This window comes from Pristiophorus japonicus, chromosome 12, assembly GCF_044704955.1.
Source record: "Pristiophorus japonicus isolate sPriJap1 chromosome 12, sPriJap1.hap1, whole genome shotgun sequence".
Lineage (NCBI taxonomy): Eukaryota > Metazoa > Chordata > Chondrichthyes > Pristiophoridae > Pristiophorus > Pristiophorus japonicus.
The window spans coordinates 106,178,100-106,195,052 of NC_091988.1; the positions used below are offsets into that span (position 1 = coordinate 106,178,100).

General features: G+C 47.9%; 1 protein-coding gene across 1 annotated transcript; it reads left to right on the forward strand.

Moving 5' to 3' along the window:
* The first annotated feature begins 1,953 nt into the window (after nt 1-1,953).
* Nucleotides 1,954-13,285, forward strand: rpl32 (ribosomal protein L32). Its single transcript, XM_070895839.1, has 4 exons — nt 1,954-2,050; nt 5,389-5,489; nt 6,473-6,654; nt 13,107-13,285. Exons 2-4 carry the CDS (start codon nt 5,394-5,396, stop codon nt 13,234-13,236), a joined length of 408 nt encoding a protein of 135 aa, XP_070751940.1. The 5' UTR covers nt 1,954-2,050; nt 5,389-5,393; the 3' UTR covers nt 13,237-13,285.
* Nucleotides 13,286-16,953: the final 3,668 nt, after the last annotated feature.

A 16,953-nucleotide genomic window follows, 5' to 3' on the forward strand; every position in this document is an offset into this window, starting at 1 on the left:
TTATGATGGAGGGAACGTCATTGATGAAGCAGCTGAAGATGGTTGGGCCTAGGACACTGCCCTGAGGAACTCCTGCAGCGATGTCCTGGGGCTGTGATGATTGACCTCCAACAACCACAACCATCTTCCTTTGTGCTAGGTATGACTCCAGCCAGTGGAGAGTTTTCCCCGATTACCATTGACTTCAATTTTACTAGGGCTCCTTGGTGCCACACTCGGTCAAATGCTGCCTTGATGTCGAGGGCAGTCACTCTCACCTCACCTCTGGAATTCAGCTCTTTTGTCTATGTTTGGACCAAGGCTGTAATGAGATCTGGAGCCGAGTGGTCCTGGCGGAACCCAAACTGAGCATCGGTGAACAAGTTATTCGTGAGTAAGTGCCCCTTAAAGGCACTGTCGACACCTTCCATCACTTGAGAGTAGACTGATGGGGCGGCAATTGGCAGGATTGGAATTGTCCTACTTGGAAGAGCCCCGTTCATTAGGTGTTTTTAAGTATCTGCACGGATTCCCAGGCCGACTGTGTTTCCTGCGGCCTGGAGTTTTCCTTGTTGCATGTATCTATGGAGTGTGAGGGGCGTCAGCCACTGTTCAGTTGTTTGAGAGGCTGCTCCTCTAAGTCTGGCTACATTTTAGTGCCATGCTCCTGATCTTTGTCCGCCCGGGGAGGGGCAAGTTGTGGGTGAGGGAGGGCCTCCTTGTGGCCTGGCCAAAATGGTAATGTATGGTTCCAGGATTGCATGAGTCCACGGGCGTGTTTCCTCTGCTCTTCTGTGGTCTTGTCGGTGGCCCTGGAGAGGGAGCATGCGGACTGCACTGGTACTGGTACGCTTGAGCCCACCGCAGGATACATCATCATCATGGGCAGTCCCTCAGAATCGAGGAAGACTGCTTCCACTCTTAAAATGAGTCCTTAGGTGGCTGAACAGTCCAATACAGGAATTACAGTCTCTGTCACAGGTGGGACAGACAGTCGTTGAAGGAAAGGGTGGGTAGGACTGGTTTGCCGCACACTCATTCCACTGCCTGCACTTGATTTCTGCATGCTCTCGGCGATGAGACTCAAGGTGCTCAGCGCCCTCCCGGATGCGCTTCCTCTATTTAGGGCGGTCTTTGGCCAAGGACTCCCAGGTGTCAGTGGGGATGTTGCACTTTATCAGGGAAGCTTTGAGGGCGTCCTTGTAACATTTCCTCTGCCCATCTTTGGCTCGTTTGCCGTGAAGGAGTTCCGAGTAGAGCGCTCGTGTCTGGCATGCGAACAATGTGGCCTGCCCAGCGGAGCTGGTCGAGTGTGGTCAGTGCTTCGATGCTGGGGATGTTGGCCTGGTCGAGGACATTAACGTTGGTGCATCTGTCCTCCCAGGAGATTTGTAGGAACTTATGGAGATATTGTTGGTGGTATTTCTCCAGCGACTTGAGGTGTCTACTGTACATGGTCCATGCCTCTGAACCATACAGGAGGGCAGGTATTACTACCGCCCTGTAGACCATGAGCTAGGTGGTGGATTTGAACTGGTCTTCGCACCCTCTTTTCCTCAGGCGGCTGAAGCCTGCACTGGCGCACTGGATGCGGTGTTGGATCTCGTTGTCAATGTCCACTCTTGTTGATAGTAGGATCCCGAGGTATAGGAAATGGTCCCCGTTGTCCAGGGCCGCGCCATGGATCTTGATGAGCTACAGAGGCTGAACTCCAGGACATGGTCAACGTGTTCACTGAGGCGTGGGCCTTACGCTAAACATCCGCAGGGAAGAGTGTGTGTGTCAGACTCAGGCAATATTAGAATGTAATTGTTTGATTATTGCAGTTTTTCCTGTGGCTCTGTTCATTGAACTTGGAGGTTTGGGTGCTGATGATGTCAGAGTCTCCCACATCCGGGAAGCCCGGGCTGCACCGTTACCGGGGCAACGCTGCCAGGGACGCCGGAAGTGGTGTTGTGGGCTCCGTGCCGCAGACGTCACTTCCGCCCGCGCGACGCTATTATAGCTCCCGGCAGCGCCCGCGCGGCCTTCTCTTCCGCTGGACTGACGGCGGCTTGGCTCGGCATCACAGGTGAGCCGCATCGGCCGCCATCCGCGCCCATCCTGCTTGCCACTGCCTCGGCCCACTGCCCGGCGCCACCGCCGCCACCCCGTCTGCCATTCGGGCCCTGTATTAGCGCAGGGCCGGCCGGCCCGGGGCTGCGGGCCCGCGAGTCTGTGGTGGCTGTTACCGGGCCTCGCCCTGTCGGCAGCCGGCGTCTGAACTCCCAGCCCCCGGCTCCATGCTGAGCGAGCGGGAGGCCGAGTCTCCTCCGGAGCCTCGGCATCGTTGTTCGGGTACCGAGCGCTGGCTGCCTGGCACAGCACCGTGAGCTGGGGGGCAGCGCCATTGAGGAGGGGCGCTGGAGATGTGAGTCGGGCTGCAGCACTCACTGACTGGTCTTCACCGGGGCTGGGGCCTACCTGGGGCAGGGAGGGACCGCCCCGGGTCACGGGCAGGGAGGGAGCGACTGCCCTGGGGCAGGGAGGGACCGTACTTGGACACTTAGGGCATTGTGTCTCGGTTTGTACAGGACATGGAGACCTGAAATGTAACCAAGGCAGATGGGGACAGAGTTCAGAACATGGGCAGGCTGGGGAAAGGGGCAGTTAATGCGAGAAAGTGTGAAGTGATTGGAAGGAAGAATGAGGAGAGGCAATATAAAGAGTTTGAATGATACACCCTCCACCTGCTGAGTTCTCCCCGGTTGAGGTGGGAGGGAGAGTGCGGCAGAACAAGAGCCCGTTCCAATTCTACTTTATCCCAGTAGTCGGTGAATGGAAGACAAATCTGCTTGAAACCATTTACATCATTTAAGTCATTAAACTATATATACAGACCGACACTGGTTCAATCAGATTTCACCCAGATCAACTGGGGGCCATAAAGACAACAACTTTGGTCTTCCCAGTGTTTAACTGGGAGATATTTGTCTCATCCAGGATTTAGAAAAGCATAATTCAATCAGAGTCAGCATGGTTTTATGAAAGGGAAATCATGTTTGACAAATTTTCTGGAGTTCTTTGAGGATATAACGAGCAGTGTGGATAAGGGGGAACCAGTGGATGGTGGTGTATTTGGATTTCCAGAAGGCATTTGATAAGGTGCCACATAAAAGGTTACTGCACAAGATGAGGTTGGGGGTAATATATTAGCATGGATAGAGGATTGGCTAACTAACAGAAAACAGAGTCGGGATAAATAGGCCACTTTCTGGTTGCCAAACAATAACTAGTGAGGTTCCACAGGGATCGGTGCTGGGTCCTCAACTATTTACAATCTATATAATAATGACGGGTGAAGGGATCGAGTTTGCTGATGATTCAAAGATGGGCGGGAAAGCAAATTGAGGTAGAGCTGGGCATTATCTGTAAAGGGATATAGACAGGCTAAGTGAGTGAGCAAAAATTTGGCAGATGCAGTATAATGTGGGAAAATGTGAGGTTATCCACTTTGGCCAGAAATAATAGAAAAGCAAATTATAATTTAAATGGAGAAAAATTGCAAAGTGCTGCAGTATAGATGGATCTGGGCGTCCTTATGCATGAAACACAAAGTTAGTATGCAGGTACAGCAAGTAATCAGGAAGGCAAATGGAATGCTGACCTTTATTGCAAGGGGGCTAGAGTATAAAAGCAGAGAAGTCCTGCTACAAGTGTACAGGGTATTGGTGAGGCCACACCTGGAGTACTGCATACAGTTTTGGTCTCCGTATTTAAGGAAGGATATTCTTGCACTGGAGGCTGTTCAGAGAAGGTTCACGGTTGATTCTGGAGATGAGGGGGTTGACTTATGAGGATAGGTTGAGTAGGTTGGGCCTATACACATTGGAGTTCATAAGAATGAGTGGTGACCTTATCGAAACATATAATGAGGGGACTCAACAAGGTGGATGCAGAGAGGATATTTCCACTTGGGGAAACTAAAAACTAGGGGACATAGTCTCAGAATAAGGGGCCGCCCATTTAAAACTGAGATGAGGAGGAATTTCTTCTCAGAAGGTTGTAAATCTGTGGAATTCTCTGCCCCAGGGAGCTGTGGAGGCTGGGTCATTGAATATATTTAAGGTGGAGATAGACAGATTTTTGAGCGATAAGTGGGTAAAGGGTTATGGGGAGCGGGCAGGGAAGTGGAGCTGAGCCCATGATCAGATCAGCCATGATCTTATTAAATGGTGGAGCAGGCTCGAGGGGCCAAATGGCCTACTCCTGCTCCTATTTCTTCTGGATGTTGGCCAAGTAGTCGGAGTTGTCCATGTATATGTGGAATCTGCCCTGCTGTCTTGGTGTCGGTGAGGGGCTGTGCGATAGGAGATGGTCGAGGATAGGCCCTTGAGAACTCCAGAGGGTAAGTGGTAGGACTGGAAGAGAAGTATTGTTGGTGATGCTCTGGTTACAATCTGATGGATTCAAGTTGAACCAATGGCAGCCCCACAGAGACGGATAGCCGAAGGGAGGAGGATGGTGAGGTCACCCATGTCAGTGGCTGCACACAGGTCGAGGAGGGATATTATTTGTGACTGATGAGCGCTGTTTCAGTGCTGTGCCAGGGGCAGAAGCCTGATTGGAGAGGCGGCGTTCTGGGAAAGGTGGGCACGGATTTGGGAGTTCGGAGAGGAAAGGGAGGTTGGAGATGGGGTGGTTGTTTGCCAGGGCAAAGCAGTCGAGGGGGATGATGACAGCAGATTTGAAGGGGAGGGAGGCAGTACTGAGGGAGAACATCAATAATATCAACCAACATGGGATAGCCAGGCAGGGAATTTGGGTGGTCAGCAGTTTTGTGGGAATAGGGTCGAGGCAGCGGGAGGTGGGTCTCATGGATATGGTGAGCTCGGAGATGGCATGAGGGGAGATCGGAGAGCAGTTTTGGTTTTGTGAATAGGGGCTTAGAATGCTAAACCATACTTACCAGATTGGGGCTATTTTACTAGAACGGAGCAGGTTTGGAGGATATAATAGGGGCATTTTAAATGAAGAATGGCGTAGTCTTTCCCAGTTCACACTCTTCTGGTTGGAGAGGGGGGGTGTCATCAATTTTAAAATCTTGCTAGTGAGGATGGAGGTTTGGAGACATTTGCTCACACCGGTGGTTGTTGAAGCTGGGAATGTATTGCCACTAGGAGAGCATGCTGACGTGGCTGTGAAGCCTTCCACACTCAAATAGCCAACTGATCTTTGCGGTCTAGTTTGTTGGGCAAGCCACAGGAGGGTGTCCTGGAACTGTATCTGAGCATCAGGAAAGTGTGCTTCCGTTGAACAAACCATTTGCTGGCCACGTGTGAGCTGGTTAACTTGAAGTCCAGGTAAGTTGCTGTAAGTGTGGAGCTGTGGATTGAGTGCTGCTGCTAAGCTGAATGTTTTGCCTCACAGGAACCATGGCTGCCCTAAGACCGCTCATCAAACCTAACATTGTGAAGAAACGCAGAAAGAAGTTTATTCGTCACCAGTCGGATCGCTATGTGAAGATTGCGGTAAGCTATCAGCCCTCCGACGCTCGAGCTGCTCATTTTCCTGAGAACTCCTTTCGATGTTAGTTTTGAGTTGTACGCAGATGATGCCCAGCTCTACCTCACTGTCACTTCTCTCGACCCCTCCACAGTCTAAATTGTCAGACTGCTTGTCCGACATCCAGTACTGGATGAGCAGAAATTTTCTCCAATTGAATATTGGGAAGACCGAAACCATTGTTTTCAGTCCCCGTCAGAAACTGCGTTCCCTAGCCACTGACTCCATCCCTCTTCCCAACTTCTGTCTGAGGCTGTACCAGACTGCAACTCGGGTGTCATATTTGACCCTGAAATGAGCATCCAGCCACACATCTGCAGCATAACTATGACTGCCTATTTCCGTCTCTAACATCGCCTGTCTCCGCCCCTGCCTCAGCTCATCTGCTGCTGAAACCCTCATCCATGCCTTTGTTACCTCCAGACTTGTCTATTCCAACGCACTCCTGGCTGGCCTCCCACATTTGATTGTACTAGAGGTGATCCAAAACTCGGCAGCCTGTGTCCTAACTCACACCAAGTCCCGTTCACTCATCACCCCTGTGCTCGCTGACCTACATTGGCTCCTGGTTAAGCAACGCCTCGATTTCAAAATTCCCATAGTTTTCAAATCCCTCAATGTCCTTGCCCCTCCCTATCTCTGTAATCTCCTTCAGCCCCCCCACCCCCCGAGATGTCTGCCCTCTTGAGCATCCCTGATTATAATCGCTCAACCATTGGTGGCCGTGCCTTCTGCTGCTTGGGCCCTAATCTCAATACTCCTGTGAAGCGTCTTGGAACATTTAGCTATGTTTAAGGCGCTATGTAAGTAATGGGGGGGGGGGGGTGAAGGAGAAATGTTTGAAACTTTAGCGTGTGGATAGGGAGATGAACAGAAGCTTATGCTGGGAAGAGGGAAGTGGCTGTGGGAAATTTTATTTTCAATTAAAATCTGTTTCTTCCCTTAACAGCGTAACTGGCGCAAACCCAGAGGGATTGACAACAGAGTGCGCAGGAGGTTTAAGGGCCAGATTCTTATGCCCAACATCGGTTATGGCAGCAACAAGAAGACCAAACACATGCTGCCCTCGGGGTTCAAGAAATTCTTGGTCCACAATATCAAGGAGCTGGAAGTTCTAATGATGAGCAACAAGTAAGGATCCCTTGTGTAATTGAGCTGATGTTTGTAACTGCTGAGGAGGGCGTTTCTGATTGGAGTCCGAACTATTTGGTTTCTCCTAAGCCCTGCAGACAAGTAATGTACTTAACACTACTGGGGTTTTCCTAGGTTTTGGCGAAGGCACGTTACTGGGCTGGTCTAGAACGTTTGAAGATACCAGTGTGTGATTCAGTGAGTGCGATCAGTTCCCCAGTCAGTCCTACTATGTGTGGCAGAGTATTTTACTAGAGGGCCATCATAGATAATCGGTCACTAATTGTCATGTGGGCAGGAGCGGCGAAAGATTGTAGAGGGACGTGACCGGGGCCCAGGAGAGGCGTGAGTTCGGGGCCTGGAAGTGGGGTGGGCTCAGGGGCAACACGGGCCAGCCCACACTGAGATATGTGTGCGTACTAGGTCCATGCAGCAGAGCAGGTCTCCAATCGTCCTGGTTCTACCCTTGCCACTGGACCAAGACCTAGCTCTGTCAAGCCCGTGTGGTGACTGGTGTGCAACGGTCACCACGTTTAAAAAAAATCCACCCACAGGCATCTTCTACCCTTCAACATGTAATTCTGGACCTGGAACATCGGGTCCTTCATTGAACTCATCCCTTTTTGGCATGGAAACAGGTCATCCTTGATTCAAAGGACTGCCTAAGAATCATCATCATAAATGATTGATCTTGGAAGGACCCAACTGACCAGTGATGTATAACTTGTTTTTGTACTCAATGCCGCTAATTATAAAGCACAGGATCCCATGTGGCACCTTCATTGATGTGTATATCCACCCACAGGTCTCTCTGATCCTGCACCCCCTGTAAAATTGTACCATTTACTTTGTATTGTGCCTCTCTTCCTACCAAAGTGAATCACTTCTCTGCCATGTGCTTCCCATCTCCAGTCTGTGTCCCCCTGAAGCCTGTTACTATCCTCCTCATTGTTTATTACATTTCTGAGTTCCATGTTATCTGTAAACTTCGAAATGATGCCCTGTATGCCCAAGCTCGGGTCATTAATATATATCAGAAAGAGCAGTGCTCCTAATACCGCCCCCTGGAAAAAAGCCGCTCCCAGTGCTCTGCTTTCTGTCCACGCTGTTACTTTCCCTTCATTCCCATGGACTTTCATTTTGCTAAAGTCTATTATGTGGTACTTTATAAAACGCAATTTGAATGTTCATATAAACATCAACCAGGCTACCCTCATCCACCCCCTCCATTACTTGATCAAACAACTCGATCAAGTTAGTCAAACACAATTTGCCTTTAACAAGTCCATACCGGCTTTCGTTTATTAACCCATAATTTCCAAGCTCCAATTAATTTTGTCCCAGATTATATTGTCAGTTTCCCCACCATCAAGCCGCCAGTCTTGGATTCCAATCTACCTGGGCCCAAGTCCCCGTTCAGCTCGCTGAAATCAGCCCTCCTCCAGTTGAGTATTTTCACATTTGATTTTTTCTCGTCCTTTTCCATAACTACTCTAAACCTAAAGATGTGATCACTGTTTCCCAAACTTTCCCCTTTGAAATGTGCTCCACTTCATTCCCCAGAAGCACTACCTCCTGCCTCTGAGCTGTAAATGCACTGATCAAGCAGGTTCTCTAGGACACATTTCAGGAATTGCCATTTACACATTTCCCAGTCTATATTGGGATAATGAAAATCTCCCATTATCACTACTCTAGCTCTTACCCCATCCCACAGTGTCCCTGCAAATGTTCTCTGCCTCCTTCGCACTATTTGGTGGCCTATAGTATACACCCAGTTACATAACCATTCCTGAATTCTCACCATAGATTCTGTCTGAACCCTCTAGTACATCATCCCTCTCCAGTGCTGTATCTTTGATCAACTCTGCCAAACCCCCTCCCCCCATTCCGTTTCTATCTTTCCTGAATGCCTTGTAGCCAGGAATGTTAAGTGACCAATCCTCCATATCTTTCAGTTCTTACCACTATATCATAATCCCACATAGAATGGTTACAGCACATAATGAGGCCATTCGGCCTGTCGAGCCCGTGCCGGCTCTCTGCAAAAGCACCTCAGCCAGTCCCACCCCCCCGGCCCTTTCCCCATCGTCCTGCAATTTTTTCCCTTCAGGTATTTATCCAATTCCCTTTTGAAAGCCACGGTTGAATCTGCCTCCACCACCCTCTCAGGCAGTGCATTCCAGATCCTAACCACTCGCTGCGTAAAAATGTTTTTCCCTCATGTCACCTTTGGTTCTACCAATCACCCTAAACCTGTGTCCTCTGGTTCTCCACCCTTCCTCCAATGGGAACAGTTTCTCTCAATCTACTCTATCTAGACCCTTCATGATTTTGAACACCTCGATCAAATCTCCTCTCAATCTTCTCTGCTCCAAGGAGAACAACCCCAGCTTCTCCAGTCTATACACGTCACTGAAGGCCCTCATCCCTGGAATCGTGCTTGTAAATCTTTTCTGCACCCTCGCTAAGACCTTCACATCCTTCCTAAAGTCGGTGCCCAGAATTGGGGACACTACTCCAGTTAAGGCCAAACCAGTACGTTTGTACTCTATGCTTCTATTTATGAAGCTCAGGATCCTGTATGCTTTTTAACTGCTTTCTCAACCTGCCCTGCCACCTTCAGCGATTTATGCACACATACCCCCAGGTCTTTGCTCATGTACCCCCCTTTACAATTGTACCCTTTAGTTTATATTGCCTCTCCTCATTCTTCCTACCAAAATGTATCAATTCACACTTTTCTGTGTTAAATTTCATCTGCCACGTGTCCACCCATCCCACCAGCCTATCTGTGTCCTCTTGAAGTCTCCTCCTCACTGATCACTATACTTTCAAGATTTGTCATCTGCAAATTTTGAAATTGTGCCCTGTACACCCAAGTCCAAGTCATTAATATCTATCAAGAAAAGCAGTGGTCCCAGTACTGATCCCTGGGGAACACCACTGTATACCTTCCTCCAGTCTGAGAAACAACCGTTCATCACTGTTTCCTGTCACTGAGACAATTCCGTATCCAAGCTGCCACTGTCCCTTTTATCCCATGGGCTGCAAGCCTGTTATGTGGCATTTTATCAAATGTCTTTTGGAAATCTATGTGCATCGCATCAACTGCATTAACCTCATCAACCCTCTCTTGTTACCTCATCAAAAAACTCAAATCAAGTTAGTTAAACACAATCTGCCTTTAACATCCGTGCTAGCTTGGGCTTTCCTTATTTAATCTATTCTTGTCCAGGTGACTTAATTTTGTCCCGGATTATCATTTCTAAAAGTTTCTCCACTACTGAGGGTAAACTGACTGGTCTGTAGTTGCTGGGTTTATCCTTATGCCTTTTTGAACAAGGGTGTAACATTTGCAATTCTCCAGTCCTCTGGCACCAGCCCCGTATCTAAGGAAGATTGGAAGATTATGGCCATTACCTCCGCGATTTCCTCCTTCACTTCCCTCAGCATCCTAGGATGCATCCCATCCGGTCCTGGTGGCTTATCAACTTTCAGCCTTTCTAGTACCTCGTCTTCATCAATTCATATCCCATTGACTCTCAACTATCTCCTCTTTCACTATGACTTTTGCAGCATCTTCCTTGGTGAAGACAGATACAAAGTTCTCATTTATTACCTTAGTCATGCTCGCTGCCTCCATGTGTTGGTCTCCTTTCTGGTCCCTAACTGGCCCCACCCCTCCTCTTACTACCCGGTTATTTGTGCCTACAGAAGACCTCTGTGTTCCCTTTCTAGCTGCCAATCTATTCTCATACTCTCTCTTTGCCCCTCTTATTTCCTTATTGCTACCCTTCTGAACTTTCTATATTCAGCCTGGTTCTCACTTGTATTCTCAACCTGACATCTGTCAAGACTCCTTCTTTTTCTGCTTCATCTTACTCTATCTCTTTTGTCATCTGACATCCTCTCCAGCATTGTAACATTCTCCTTAATCAATTCTGCCACCCTACCTCCCTCTTTCCTTCCCTATCTTTCCTGAATACCTTAAATTGGCAGGGGAATAGGCATTAGAAGGGGGAAATCAAGGGTCACAAAGGATTGGGAGAGACAGATAGCACTAGAGTAATACGGTATTAAGCGGGGGACAGACTAAGACCTCAGATAGGTGTGTGTGAATGCACGAAGCATGATAAATAAGGTTGGAATAAATAGGAATATTAAGCATCCAAACCTCCCTTTTTTGAGCCAGGTCTCTGTTATCGCCACAACAGCATATTCCCATGCGGCTATTTGTGCTGAAGCTTACCAACCTTATTTATCATGCTTCGTGCATTCACACACACCTATCTGAGGTCTTAGTCTGTCTCCCGCTTAATACCGTATTACTCTAGTGCTATCTGTCTCTCCCAATCCTTTGTGACCCTTGATTTCCCCCTTCGAATGCCTATTCCCCTGCCAATTTAGTTTAAACCCTCCCCAACTAGCAACACCCCCACCATGAGAATATTAGTCCTGGCTCTGTTGAGGTGCAACCCGTCTGGCTTTTACAGGTCCCACCTCCCCAAGAACCAGTCCCAATGCCTCAGGAAACAAAATCCCTCCATGCTCCACCATCTCTCATCTGCTCTATCCTCCTATTTCTGTACTCACTAGTATGTAGCACCGGGAGTAATCCGGAGATTACTACCTTTGAGGTCCTGCTTTTAAATCTCCTAGCTCCCTAAAATCTGCCTGCAGGACCTCATCCCTCTTTCTACCTATGTCATTAGTGCTGACATAGACCACGATCTCTGTCTGTTCTCCCTCCCCTTCAGAATGTTCTGCAGCCACTCGGTGACATCCTTAACCCTGGCACCAGGGAGGCAACATACCATCCTGGACAGGAAACACCTGTCTTCTAACTATCAAATCTCCTACCCCTATTGGCTTCTCACCCTTCCTCTTCCCTCCCCGTGTAGCTGAGCCACCCGTGCTGCCGTGGGCTGGGCTTGGGTTGTACTCGCCAGAGGAACCATGTCTCCTCACCAACCTTATTTACCAGGCTCCAGCCATTTGTGTGAATGCACTTCAAACCCATCTTAGACTGGCTCACATTTCCCCTGACTGACCCCTTCTATTTCTGAACTACTCTTCAGTCTATTGCTGTCTCTCCCAGTCCTCTGTGTATCTTGTATCTGCTCTAATGCTTCATCCTGGTGTCTCTCTCTCACCAAGTTAGTTTAAACCCTCCACACAGCAGTAGTTAACCTCCTTGCAAGGTCATTGGTCCCAGCCCTGTTGATCTGCAACCTGGTCCTCCTTGTACAGGTTCCTCCTGCCCCAGAACTGATCCCAATGTCCCAGGACTCTGAAGCCCTCCCTCCTGCACCATTTCTCCAGCCATTTTATCTTGCTGTTCCTATTCCCACTAGCCCGTGGCACTAGGATTAATACAAAGATACTACCTTTGAGGCCCTGCTTTTGACTTCCTCCCTAGCTCCTGAAACTCTGTAGTATCTTAACACTTTCTGTACCTATGTCGTTGGTTCCAAAATGAACCACAACTTCTGTCAGTTTCCTCCCATGCTTAAAATGTTCTGTACCTCTTCAGTGATATCCTTTACCCCGGCACTAAGAACATGAGAGTCGGCCATTTGGCCCCTCGAGCCTGCTCCGCCATTCAATAAGATCATGGCTGGTCTGATCATGGACTCAGCTCCACTTCCCTGCCCGCTCCCCAGAACCCTTGACTCCCTTATCACTCAAAAATCTGTCTGTCGTTGCCTTAAATATATTCAATGACCCAGCCTCCACAGCTGTCTGGGGCAGAGAATTCCAAAGATGCACGGCCCTCTGAGAGAAGAAATTTCTGTGCAGCGAAGGTTCCCCACTGATTCCTGGGATGGCAGAACTGTGGTATGAAGAGAGATTGGGTCGACTGGGCCTGTATTCACTAGAGTTTAGAAGAATGAGAAGGGATCTCATTGAAACATATAAAATTCTGACGGAGCTGGACAGACTAGATGCGGGGAGGATGTTTCCCCAGGCTGGGAAATCTAGAACAAGGGGTCACAGTCTCAGGATACGGGGTCGGAAAATTAGGACCGAGATGAGGAGAAATGTTTTCACTCAGAGGGTGGTGAACCTGTGGAATTCTTTACCACAGATGGAGGCCAAGTCACTGAATATATTTAAGAGGGAGATAGATAGATTTCTAGAAACAAGGCATCAAGGGGTATGGGAGAAAAGCGGGAATATGGTGTTGAGATAGAGGATCAGCCATGATATTGAATGGCGGTGCAGACTCGAAGGGCCGAATGGCCTACTCCTGCTCCTATTTTCTATGTCTGGTGTGTCTATCCTGCTCAAGGAATTTCCAGTCACGTGGGTAATGTTCTGTCTGAAGTAGCTGCTCAAGACTATTAGCAATGGATAAACCGACTAGTACAGCGGTTATAAGAGCCCTGACTGACTGTTTAACTAGTGGTGTTTTGGGTCCGACTCTTTTAACTAGTTTGCTTTTCTAGGACGTACTGTGCCGAAATTGCTCACAATGTCTCCTCCAAAAACCGCAAGACGATTGTGGAGAGGGCGGCCCAGCTCGCAATCAAGGTCACCAACCCCAACGCCAGGTTACGCAGTGAAGAGAATGAATAAAGTATCCTGGCAAAGCTACAACTCTTTAATAAATTTTTAAAGTACCGAATCTTCTGTCTTGTCGTTTGTTACAGTGGCGTGTTTCAGTGAAGAGTGCAGTGCATCACCCTCCAATTAAAGTCCTTGCAGGGAGATCTTACCCGCTGCCATTTGGGATTTCTTGTTTTAATGTGCGGCACTGATTCTCAGGATATGAAGTGAATGCAGTGAAATAGTAATGGCTTTCATTTCTTTAAAAGATGCACTACATCGGGTTGGCATTAGTTTGGTTGGAAGTGGGCAATGGTGCCTCACAGGGTCCAACTCGGGGTTTGAGGAAAAGCTAAATTTAGTTGTTAGCCGTGATTTTGGTTAGGCTTAGTTGGGGCCGGGCTTGGGTTGAACTTTGTGCTGGGTTTGGGGACCTCCACCTCACAGGCACCACACAATGCACAGGGCCTCCCCTCACCGTTTCTCTGTCTCCCCTCATCTTCCAGCTCCATGTCTTCTCTCCCTCTGCCCCCCCTTCTCTCTCTGCTCTCATCACACTTATCTCAGCTTTTTTTCTCCCCTCTCATTCCCTCTTGCTCTCCTTTCTGATTTAGATAAACTATTGCATAATTCGGTGTCTGGAATCCTGTTTTTGTGCCGTAGGGTGATCTAATTTTCAGAATAAACTGACTGGTGTGTTTGCTGTCAGTCGGCGTGTTTAATTGTACAGCATCTGCACTGACGCTGCAGGGGAGGGGACTGAGCAGTCTGGCAGAGGGAACAGATCCGATGTGGTGCTGCATTGCAGTATTGGGTACCTCGGCTGTGAGAATCGTTTCACTAACCAATTCACCTCCAGCTTTGAATTCTACTGGTACAGTCAGTCGTTCAATGGGATGTGTGCTTGGTGTGGGTGACTAGCAGTTGTCTTGATATGTCTCGGAAATGTCTTATGACGGGCACAGATCCCCTGTACGGTAAAGCAAAAGGCCCTGCGATCCTTTCCACATGGAATGCAGTACCTGCAGTCCGGGACTGTGGAATGGTTTAAATGAAAGCCCCTCAGTGATCCTTCTGCACAGACTGTTGGGAATGGAGAGTTGAATTGCTGATAAGATCTGTGGACAGGTGCTAATGTGCCGGCTAAACTGTTACAGGGAAGTGATGAGGTTTTTAAACTCGGAAGGAGCTGGGATGGAAAAATAAAACCAACCAGGAGCAGCTAATATTGAAGGGAGACAGATGAGGATAATATTTATACAGGGAACAATTTAGCAATAGAGTTGTGGAGTAGAGAAATAAAATCATAAACAGACTAGATATAAACAGAAAAGACTGGTGAAGGTAGACAGAATAATCATGGGAAAAGGAGTGTTGAAATAAAGTATGAAACGGTTAAATATATGTACAGAGTATGAAATAAATCGAGAGAACTGAAAGCAATTATTTTAGGCAGATCTAGACCTAATTGAAATCTGGATAAGAATAGAAAACATTGGGATATATTTAGGGGGAATTGAGCTGGTAAACAGTCAGGTTAGAGAAGAGTGGGAATAATAACATTATTGTTCTGCGAGATTTTCATGCTCGAATGAGACCCGAGAATGGAGACAATTCCTGCAATGTGTACAGGACTCGAACAGTGGTCTGGAGGGGAGAGGTATTACTGGATCAGATGAGGTTTAAAGTCCAACTAGAAATAAGAGGGTTGTAAATCTCTGCAATTCGCTGCCTCAGAGAGCTGTGGAAGCTGGGACATTGAATAAATTTAAGACAGAGATCGACAGTTTCTTAACCGATAAGGGATTATGGGAAGTGGATCTTATTAAATGGCGGAGCAGGCTGGAGGGGCCGTATGGCCTACTCCTGCTCCTATTTCTTATGTTCTTAAAGGGACAAAGTTAGGCCAGAAAGTAGAACATGAATTGGGTTTGGGCAGATTGAAGATGAGTGAGCTGAGGGGGAAGGAGAAATTTGCACATCTGTAGAGCAATGGGGATGGTATTAAAAAAAATAAAGGTGCAATAAATTTATTCCATTAAAAAGGAAACTACTAGTAATTTTAGCATATCATGAATAAATGAAAAGGTTTGAAATTGATTAATACTGAAGAGGTTCTATGAGGACTATAAACCAATGAAAATACTAATGGGAAATATGAGAAAAAGAGATGTTAAGAGCAGGATAAGGAATGTCAAAAAACAGAACAGTAAAGTATGTTACTATTATATCAGTAAAAAGCAAATTGGTACAAGTGAGGTGGATCTGGAACCTGAGGAGAGGATTGTCAATTTATTGGTGATCAATAAGTGTCTTTACTGGAGGAGGATATCAGGGAGGAGCTGAATCCTGAAATGATTGAGGGTGAGAGAAGTGATATTGTGAGGGATAAAAGGAAATTTTAGATGTTAAGCTAAAGGGAAACAAAGTTCGTGGACTGATGGGATACATGCCAGGATCCTGTGGGAGATTACCGCAGGGTGCCATCCAGAGTGGCTGTGCCGGAGGACTGAGAGGGGCCAATGTAAGACCTGTTTATAAATCGGGAGACCAAGCTAATTCCAGGCCAGTACCTCAACATCTGTGGGAAGGTAGGTTTCAGGGTCTTTAACTGAGGATGAAATGACCATGTACCGAGATAAAGAAAAAAAAGTTAGAAGCAGCCAGCACGGATTTTCAAAAGGGGAGATCGTGCTTGACAAACCTCCCGGAATTCTTTGGGGCGATAACAGGCACAGGCGATGGGGAATGCAGTGGGTGTGGTGTATGCGGACTTTAGGAAAGCCTTTGACCAGGTACCACATGGGAGATTACTGGAGAAGATTAAGGGTATGGAGTTAGGGGGAGGAGAGCAAACTGCATTCAAACCGTTCGAAGGGAGAAAGCAGAGAGTAGGAGTTAAGAGCAGTTTGGTTAGAAGTCGGTAATGGTGTCCTATAGTTCAGCTCTGGGGCCACCTGTGTTCAGTGTGTGTATCAATGATATGGATATAGGGCTAGAGTGCTGTAGAAATTTTCAGGCGATATTTTGCTTCCATTCTTAAAATTTTATTCCAGGATGTGGGAGTCGCTGGCAAGGCCAGCATTTATTGCCCCTCCCTAATTGCCCTTGAGAAGGTGGTGGTGAGCCGCCGTCTTGAACCGCTGCAGTCCGTGTGGTGAAGGTGCTTCTACAATGCTGTTAGGGAGGGAGTTCCAGGATTGTGACCCAGCGACGACGAAGGAATGGCGATATATTTCCAAGTCAGGATGGTGTGTAACTTGGAGGGGAACGTGGAGGTGGTGGTGTTCCCATGCGCCTGCTGCCCTTGTCTTTTCCCACATTACAACAGTGACTACACTCTAAAAGTACTTCATTGACTGTAAAGTGCTTTGAAACGTCCGGTGGTCCTGATATGTGCTATATAAATGCAAGTCTTTCTTTATTCTGGGTGGTAGAGGTCGCGGGTTTGCGAGGTGCTGCTGAAGAAGCCTTGGTGAGTTGCTGCAGAGCATCTTGTAGATGGTACACACTGCATCCACGGTGCGCCGGCGGTGGAGGGAGTGAATGTTTAAGGTGGTGGATGAGGTGCCAATCAAGTGGGCTGCTTTGTCCTGGATGGTATCGAGCTTCTTGAGTGTTGTTGGAGTTGAACTCATTCAGGCAAGTGGAGAGTATTCCATCACACTCCTGACTTGTGCCTTGTAGATGCTTTGGGGAGTCAGGAGGTGAGACACTCACCACAGAATGTTTGACAAATTTGCTGGA